Source organism: Cyphomyrmex costatus, unplaced genomic scaffold (assembly GCF_001594065.2).
Source record: "Cyphomyrmex costatus isolate MS0001 unplaced genomic scaffold, Ccosl1.0 scaffold1317, whole genome shotgun sequence".
In the NCBI taxonomy this organism is placed as follows: Eukaryota; Metazoa; Arthropoda; class Insecta; order Hymenoptera; family Formicidae; genus Cyphomyrmex; species Cyphomyrmex costatus.
Genome location: NW_017275302.1, coordinates 1,158 through 11,144, shown reverse-complemented (window position 1 = coordinate 11,144; position 9,987 = coordinate 1,158). Strand labels below are relative to the sequence as shown.

General features: G+C 29.6%; 2 protein-coding genes across 4 annotated transcripts; one reads left to right on the top strand and one right to left on the bottom strand.

The window, feature by feature from the left end:
* Positions 1-3,228, top strand: Coa8 (Cytochrome c oxidase assembly factor 8). Of its 3 annotated transcripts, none has more exons than XM_018550880.1 (4): positions 79-152; positions 761-914; positions 1,416-1,613; positions 3,014-3,228. In XM_018550880.1, exons 2-4 carry the CDS (start codon positions 891-893, stop codon positions 3,212-3,214), a joined length of 423 nt encoding a protein of 140 aa, XP_018406382.1. In that variant the 5' UTR covers positions 79-152; positions 761-890; the 3' UTR covers positions 3,215-3,228. The 3 variants fall into 3 exon arrangements, with proteins under 3 accessions (XP_018406380.1, XP_018406382.1, XP_018406381.1); XM_018550879.1 differs by having other exon boundaries at positions 761-944; XM_018550878.1 differs by lacking the exon at positions 761-914 and having other exon boundaries at positions 1-152.
* A 1,321-nt stretch (positions 3,229-4,549) lies between these two features.
* LOC108782575 (protein claret segregational) lies at positions 4,550-9,773 on the bottom strand. The gene is made up of 5 exons (XM_018550877.1): positions 9,668-9,773; positions 7,785-8,811; positions 7,149-7,446; positions 5,120-5,394; positions 4,550-4,958 (listed from the first exon to the last, which is right to left on the bottom strand). The coding sequence occupies exons 2-5, from the start codon at positions 8,795-8,797 to the stop codon at positions 4,550-4,552; spliced, it is 1,995 nt and encodes a 664-aa protein (XP_018406379.1). The 5' UTR covers positions 8,798-8,811; positions 9,668-9,773.
* Between the last annotated feature and the right edge of the window lie 214 nt (positions 9,774-9,987).

Below are 9,987 nucleotides of genomic sequence, written 5' to 3'. Positions count from 1 at the left end.
TAAAAGTGAATTGTGGAACAATGGAACTCTAGGCTATATAAGTAGTAGATGATAGTAAATTAATATAAAGTTTTGAAAAGATGTTTAACGTACCGCAATCTTATAACTATTGTACAAAACATTTTATAAAACTGTGCCGGTTATTTAGCATGGTAAATATTTTGATAAATACGCATACTGATAATATAATTTAATTTATATTTAATTATTTAGAATTAATTAGAATACTCGCAGTTTAGCCGAATTATTTAGAAAACATCCATAATTATTTTGACGCCTCACCTCCAATTTTGATGTAATAAACCTAATCGACGCGTTTTTGCAGGAAGTAAAAGAATTTGTAAGAAAAAAACGTTGAATCGGTTCGATAAATAAGATATTAAGCGTTAAAATTAACGACTGTTCGAGTTAAAGTGATTTGTCATCCCGTCACACGTTACCACAAAATTTAATAAAAATATATTTAATATTCGACGCGTTTTTATTTGAAACAAAAAAATTTAGCGAATAGCGCGGCGGTCGGTCGAGTTATTAAGCGTTAAAGCTCAAGATTTTAGAGGTTAAGATATCTATCATTGCGACTAGATATACAGCGCTATATATATGTTCTGCTTTAATTACATAAATTCTTTGCTTTAAAAACATAAACCTCTGCATTAGTAGTGAATTTGTGTTTTTAAAATAAAGAATTTATGTATAATAATTAAAGCAGAACGTATACATAGCGCTGTAAATCGACCCAACATTTTTTTTCTTACAGATTCTTTCGTTTCCAGCAAAAGCACATCAAATAAGACATAAGACTAATTTCATAAAAATCAGAGGTAATCTAAGTAATTGGGTATCCTAGATAATCATCAAATTAACAACTAAGGAAATCTATCTTAATTATGCGATATTGCAACGTGAGGATGGTAACCAAAAACTTTCTTTACACTGAGAATGTAATACGCGTATTAATCAAGATTCTAATGACCCCTTTTACACCGAGCACTTTATACGCGTATTAACTAGTAATTTTCTATTAAATAATCTTAATTTCAGGAATGTATTTAAAGAATAATGTATTAAATTAATAAAATATGCATCAAAATAATTAATTAAATACACATATCATGTATATGTTTACACATAACGCTGAAATTAAGATAATTCAATAGAAAGTTACTGGTTAGTACTCGTATCAATTGCACGATGTAAACTATAAGGCCATTCCGGCCTGATTTAAGAAAAGTATTATTTTTAATAGGTTTTCTTTTTCACAATATGAATATTTCAACAATATGAATATGAATATGGTGTTTATTAATAATTATTTACATATTATACTTATAAAAATATACAACATCAGACAATTTTATTTAAGTCAATGAGATTTACATTTTTTATGCATTCATCTTGATAATATTTTTCAGAAAACAGCTAAATTGGAAAACAATTGTGAAATTCATGATGTAATTGGTCCTCCTGATCCAATTTCAAATCTAAGACCTGTTGTATTTGCCAGTTCTATAAAAGAAACACACTTAGAAAAAAGATATAGAGAGTTTAGAAAAGAGACGCAACAATGGAATCAAATATTCTGGTCCAAGCATAATACTAATTTTATTGAGGTAATTTTATTGTATCAAATTGTGCATGGACATTGCGCCGATGATCTTGACCTTGACATATGTTGTCAAGATTTTGAGTAACTTTGCTTTAACAATTAGGTGGCGATTTCTTATAGTTTCTGAGATACTTAGACTCAAAAGTCTAATTTATGTGGTATATATTTCCATTAGATAGAGAATAAACTCTGATGACCTCAATCTTGAATTGTTGAAAGTATATACTTCTATTTATCTCTACTAGCACTCAAATTTTCACTGATATTTAGAAAACACAATTGTATCAGTTACTTTGCTGAGTTCTTATTTAAACACATAAATATTCATTTTCCGAACGTATTGATGCGTTTTTTTTTTACAATTATGGATGAACTCATGTATCCACCAACACTGGAAAAATAAATATGTATAATAATTCATATAGCTAATATTTTATTTTAGCAACCTTATTTTTAGATATTATATAATATACATAATTGTACTATTGCAACCATTAAATTTGTTTGTAAAGTAGTGTATACGTGGATGCAATGTGTTTCCCCCCTCCACCGCCCCTGCTGGGGGGGCTTTACAGCTGTTATAATTACCTAACCGAACCTATTTTTTGGTGTGAGGCGGCCTTTGCTACGCGTGACAGTTGTGCTACCCTTTTCCTCCTTTTTGCCTTCTTGAGCATATGATTTCTACGCGTAGGGTAGAGGGTCACCTTATACCAAAAAATAAGTTGGATTAGGTTATTTTCAAAAGTAGTGAAATCTTCCCGTATGGGGGGGGGGCAGAACGCACTGCATCTACGAATACACTACTTTACAAACAAATTCACTGCTTTAAAACACTTTAACGCTTAATATCTCAGAAACTATAAGAGACCGCCTAGTTGTTAAGACAAAATTACTCAGAATCATGACCTTGACAACATATGTCAAAGTCAAGATCATCGCGCGGTATCCGTTAACATGCATAATTATCGATAATCAATAACATTAAACAGGACGATAAGAGTTAAATTACAATTAAAAATCTAAATTTCTCTGATCATTTATTCTAATATATTGCGAAGAATATCACGTAATTTTTGACGTTTCGTCCCGGCTTCCACTACTGGACTCATCAGTAAAGCATTGTAGTGGAAGCCTACCTTATACGCCTTGATAAATTATTAAATCGAGATTCTATATAAAGAGATATACGCGTGTCTCAGACTACTTGCGAGAATTTGCGAATATCGATAGACCTCTAATGGCGAGTCGACGTAGTAACATTCTTCGCAATACCTATTCAAAGTAAGAAATAACATCTTATTAATATATGTATAAGTCCTCCTAAATTGCGCGCCGAACAAATGTCGGGTCTTGCAACGCAACTCTAATAATCTTACCGAGTAATGAAATTTTGAATTTCAGGAACGTAACCAATTTCAACAGCTGTTAAAAGTACAAGGGAGAAAAACATTAACTGCAGATGATATGTCAGTATTTTATAAATTATTTTTAGATAAAAATTGGCAATCTCATTTCGATTATAATATTACATGGTATAAGAAAAATATAAAAATTCTATTTTTTGGAATAGCAGCAAAAATATCAAAGCTTACATTTAAATGAATTTGTATAATTAAACTGACACATTTATATAATATGATATAAATAATACAATTAAACGTTTATACAAGTCATATGATATTGAGGTTATATATTTAAATAAATATTAAAGGGTTATAATTTTTTTGTCTGTGATATTTATATGTAAAAAAATTACTTTGCATAAAATGATGTGTAATATAATAAAATTGTTATTAATTTTTTTTAATTATTAAAATATTAATATAATAAAATGTGAAATTGTGAGCAAAGTTTGAATTATTAATCGTAAATTGATATTTCTCATGTTGTAAGATTAAAAATGTACAATCCAGCTTAAAAATAGAAAATTAAAATATTTTTGCACCTTCACATTCCTATTCGTTGGTGTTGGTCGACCTATTTAGTAGATCAACCATGAAAATCGATATTGATAAGAAAAGATAAATTTTTTGAATGCGTTATTAACTATACTTTTACTAAAAGTATGTTGTATTTTCAAAACATTTTGATTTCCATATTATATGCAAGTGTTTGTTGTTTAAATGTCCAAATATATAAATATGATAGTATAACATAAATTAAGAAAAATGTAAAAAAGAAAGGTTGTTTACGTACAAAGTATTACGTGCTACATCATAATTTGACACATAATATAAAATATATTTATTTTACTTGTAGAATAATAAAAAATAATTTAATTACATACTGATAAAATAATTAGATTGTATATTTAACACTTGTGGCGTCGAGTGGCTCACCGCTCGGTGCGATTGACTCGCGATCTGTAGACCCGAGTTCAATCCCACGTGCGCCCAAATGCGATTTTTCGCGTTTAATGAACCAAAAAATGGCTCTACCTGGTGATCAAAAGATCTATGATCATCAGCGCCGTTCGGGGATTCGACGTTAAATTGTAGGTCCTATATATTAGTATATTATCAGTAGATATTTGTCTCTAATATCTGACTGAAGGTAGGATTCTGTGGATCAATCACTCACAAATCCGAAAAACAATCTGATTCGAGAAACGAATATAGGTCTCGGTCAAAAGGGGAAGAAGAGGCCTATAGACGTCCTATGCTCCACATAAGGAGATAAAAGGAGTCATCATCATCATATTTAACACTTATAAACTTTTTCTTCAATAATATTTATTTTAATAACGTATTTTCAACAGCTCATATTATTATTGTACATTAATGTTAGAATTTTATTATGATTTCGCCATCAATCGCGAGAATGTTTTTCTTAAATTATTATAAATTGTTTGTAATAATAAAAAATGTAAACATATAAAAATATGTAGGTAATATGTGCTATTCTTTAATCAGATTTAACACTAAATTTAGTCATATTCTATAAAATAGTTCGGCTTCGCTTAATTTTTTCAGTCTTACAATTATTGACATTACTAGCAAATCTTAGCGAATTTAATGTCTCGTTATAACATTCGTCTAATGGAGATATATTTAGTAACATCAAAGTTTTCGAATTGCCTCCCAAAGAAGGCATCAATAAATGAGTCAACTTCGAATTTCTATAAGGGATATGTTCCTGTTTTTTTAAAAGTGCTAAAATAACATTACCAAGATTTGCCAAAGATTTATTAATATTTTTTGTTTCTGTAGTTCTAACAACTTCTTCAGTCTTCAAACGTTCGGATCCAGCTAAATCGACTAAATTCAGATTTCCTACAGATATCTCTTGTTTTATGGTATGTGTACCAATTAATCGTATTCTTGTCACTGAATGCGATCTGGATGACCTAGAATATAAATCATTATTCCAAATTAAATTCCATGTTTAATTATCTCAATAAAGTTAATTAATTATAGATACGTTTCCGATACTTTTCAATTTAATTAACAAGATAAAAAATTTTTTGTTGTAACTTTTTACTACAAAATTTAAACTAAATATATTTACCGTTCATTTGATTGAGTAGCTGCAACAGCTCGATTGCGTTGTGCAGTCTGAAGACATTTATGCAATTCTTCAGGACTATGTATTTCTTCTATCCGAAGATTACTAACATATAAATCTTGACTTTTATTGTCAACCATTCGTATTTCGTGTGTTTTTGATTGAGAATCAAGAAGATCAACAATATGTTCATTGTAAATTTCGAGAAAACTTGCTTCAATTTGATACTCCCAACCAAGAAGTTCAAACTGTTTCATTTCTTTAAATATATGACATACCTGAAATGATATAAAAATAATTTTAATTCTTTAAAAACATTAGATTAGCTGTACTTATATAAACATGTAATTTAACTAATACTTAAATACTTATCCTAAAGTTCTTAATTTAATGTTTAGTTTAAAAACATAAGTAAACAACTCCTTGAATTTAAAAATATCAAAACACTATCCTCAAAGCCATAGGATTCCACCGCTAGATGTTAGGTTGCGAAATAAATATGAATTTTTGTAATTTCAATCTCTGTACGTTTCGACTTTATTCTTAAGTCATATCTCTCTCTCTCTTCAGCAAAATTGATTGATTGATATTCCCATCTTAGTATATTCCCATCAAAGTAAAAAATGTCATCCACTTCAGTTACCCGGCTGAGTGATATGTAAATTTCATGCTTTATGAGCACCAAATTGTCGTTTATAATTTTAACTCTCCATTTAATTCTAATACAAACTGCTTAGTACCACCACATGTGTTTAACATATTTTTAAATTATTGTCAGATTTTATTATTACAAAGTGTTGTCTGTTACAATGGGTCATATCAACCACTTGAGTGCAAAAAAATAATGGATTTCTTTTTACTACACCTAATATATTAATCTTATACATACATGTACACATATACATACACTAGATGCTGACCAATAAAATTATAAATATTCTAGTGTATATATATTTAATGCACAATCAACTCCCAGTTTCAACTCATTTTATACTATTCAATTCGATTCGTATTAAAAAAAAAACTGGATTCGATCATTCGATTCAGAATTTAAAAAAACGTTATTCGTTCATTTCTAGTATATCTTTACACCAATTGTTGATCTCATTATTCTGTGCATAAAGATGAAAGTACAATTACCAAAGATAAATAATTTACGAGACATTTTACATTTCATATAAAAATGTGATTAGATTTTAAATAGATTAAAACATGAAATACCTCATAAAACTAATAATTTGTCAATCACTTCAATTTAATACTTTTATATACAGAATAATCAAAGAAATCAGATTATCTAAAAAAAATTATCTCATTCCATTTACAAAAATAGTTATGACTTTGAAAAATTTATTTTTTTTTCGAAATTGATTTTAGTATTATTTATGCCTTCTCAAACCATTCAACTTTTGTCTAAATATTTTTAACTCGACCATATCCTACAAATATGTACGGAATAGTCACGCTAAATGAGACAACGTGTGCATGTGCATGTTTTTTGAAAACTGCATAAACTGTCAAAATAAAAATACGCGAAAATATTAAATCTCAAAAATGCCTGAACCTGTAAACTAGAACTTATCAATTGCATATTCGAGGAGCAGACTTCTAAAATGCATTTTGTCCAAAAATTTCATTTTTTTTTTTTTTTTTAATTAGAAATAGTATAGTGTTCGGTGAAAGACTCATATTATAAGCTACTCTAAAATGTTCAGAAAGTATTTTTTTTCACCGTCAATTTCACCGTGAAAAAGCACAGACATTTGGAAGTGCATTATTTTAACTAGAGGCAAACAAAATTTTGTTTAGCATTTTTTTAGTATTTGTTTAACATTTTTAACAATTGTTCACAGCAATTTTGTTTAATACGTCACATTCTACTAATTGACATTGTTATTTTCTGTAAAGTGTATAGTTTTCTTATGTGTACAGTTTCTGTTTATTCTCGTTTTCTAAAATTACAAATTTTGAACAAAATGCATTTTGAAAGTTTACTTCTCATTTATTATATTGTAAATATATAAAAACGTACTGTTCTAGGTATCATGCCTTCGGTTTGTAATCCACATTCTCCTTCCATAGTATACGTCTTGCCAGAACCAGTCTGACCATAAGCAAAGACACAAACATTATATCCCTCGAGGGCAGATTGTACTAAAAGAGATAATTCTTCAAATACATCTGCCTGCGATGCATTGGAAGTAAATACTTTATCAAATGAAAATTCTTGTTTTATTCCTCGTAGTTTCCGACTGCAGCTGACTCCATCCAATCCATCTGATTTACTTACTTCAATAGTGCAATCGTCTACGAAGTTGATATTACACGGCCTATAACAAACATTAACTTTATAAGTTATATATCAAATACAAATCAAATAAAATATCAAAATTATCCCTTCAACTAATGGTAAATATGGAGTTTAGGAGAACCTCTAATAACCTTAATCTTGACACATGTTGTCACAAGGTCATAATCCTGAGTGACTTTGAAAAAATTTTAACCGTCGGACCTTACTCGTTAAAAAGTTACGAACGAAAAAAGTTTAAGAAATAATGTCTCATTTTTTGCTATATAAGCCAAGAGTCGCACGCTCGCACATGAATTCCAATTTTCCATAAATAATATATTGAGCCTATAATTGTGCAGCAAAATACATTTTACTTACGTTTTCATTTGTTCAATTTCCTTCGGAGTTCTTGGACGAACTCTACAAAATACTCTAATGTTGCCTTTTAGTTCTTGTATATTATTGTGCAATACTCTACGTTCTTTATCCATTTTATGAGTTAATACTTGTAATTCTTCCTTGACAATATTCAAATCTTTATTTACTTTTTTTTGCAATTCTAAATCTGTTTTCAAAACTGTCAATTGTTTAGTTTGTTCTAAGTTCAATATCTCTTGATCCTTACATTTTTCTTGAAATTCATTTAATGTACAAGAAAGACTTGTGCACAATTCTTTTGATTCTTTCAACTGTCTTACTAAATCTTCCTCATTTTTTCGAATTGCAACTATTTCTCCTGTTAAAGTCTGAAGTTCATTAGTCAAAGAGTTATTTACAATTTCAAGTTTTTCTGCTTTAGCTTTACATACAGTTTCACTAGTTTTTAAAGTATCTACCAATTCTTGGAGCATATTGCATTTTGACTCCATGTCTTTATTCTTTTGTTGTACAACTGACAATTTATCACTTGTTTGTGCCAAACGTCCTCGTAGATCCCATTTTTTTATCTTGTCTGCTTTATTATCTATGTCATTTCGGATAATTTTATTTACCTTGTTCACTGAATTATTAGTCATCAGTGCATTATTAATTGGCTTGTTTAATAATGTTTTAGTAACAGGTTTAATAAAAGGTTTCTTTGCTTCTCCGTGCGTTACATTAGTAGCCGTTCGTTTTACTGCTTTCACATTATCTGATCGTGTGATTGTAGATAATGTCTTTGCTCGAACTAAGGCTGGCTTAACTGGTAATTTGTTTTCAGTCATAGATTTCATGCTAGCCGAACTGGCCAAAACTACTGATGTTGAAGTTAATGTTGACGTTAATGTCGATGTTATTGTTGACACTGATGATGTAATATTATTATTTTTTGTTATCTTATGATTATTATTCTTAATTATATCCGTTACACTACTTGGTTTTATTTTTGGTTTTGGTAAGCGTGATTCCATCTGTCATAAAAGTGCTGTAGACAGAAATAATTTAAAAGTATTAAACAAAAGAAAATTAAAAGTTTAACATAAGGGAGAATGTCCTAAATCAGACAGTCTTCCAAATTGGACCTTTTTAATTTAAATAAATACAGTTAAGCAGATTTGCATGCTATTTATATAAGTCACCTTATAAGACACCGAACATGTGACAGCCGTTTTAGCAGTACTCTGTCATAACGTTCATAGAATAGACGCAAATATGTATTTTCGGCTGTCATGCAAAAATTTTTTTAAAAAAAGAGAATCCTTGTAAATCATTATTTAAAAGATGTTAAAAATATGAACGGTAATTGATTTAAGATAATTAGAGTGTAGAATTCAAAAATATCAAGAGTTTTGTGATTACTTTTGCGGTTTATTGTAAAATTTGTTCCAATATTTCGAAAGAACTCGTGTCCAAATCGGACCTCTCTTTGGATGTCCAAATCGGATGCTCACATTGCAGTGTTTCGTGGCTATGACAGATTTTCTAATCTAAATAGTCGACTTTAACGATTAATATCTCACTCCGCGGGACTAGGCACAACATTTAACTGCCAGATTTTTTCGTTTTATGCAAAAACACGTCGAATGAGCATAATTTCATCGAGATTGAAGGTGAAGAGCATCTTCTAGATATTTACCCTTCACCAATTCACCGATAAAATTTAGAACTACTGATTACTGACTCAAGAGTAGAATCATCTAAAGAAACCTCGTCATTCACAACGACAATCTTACAGTTGCAAATAATTCTATATAAGTTTCAGGAGATACAGTGTATAGTGTCTTGAAGCTAATTATTATTTACCATATAAATTACTTAATGTTCACGTAATATTTACATACCTTTTCGCTCTAAACAAAAACGTTTTCTCATAAGAGAGAAATAAAAATGCTTACAATCACGAATACAATATATACAAAACAGAAAAAAAACCGATGCTTCACTCCTTATGACTTGAAGCAATGACGGTTAGCAATTTAACTGCATTCGATCTTGATTTGAATGGTTGCGTTCAGCAGACTCAACTGGACTCAACCGTCGCGGAGCAGATCCTAAGCGCTCACTGTTATTGGTATATTCTTTTAAAACAGCCAATAGCAGCGTGCGCTCACAGATCCGCTCCGCAATTCGCCCTGGTAAGTAGAGAGCCTATAATCAGTCA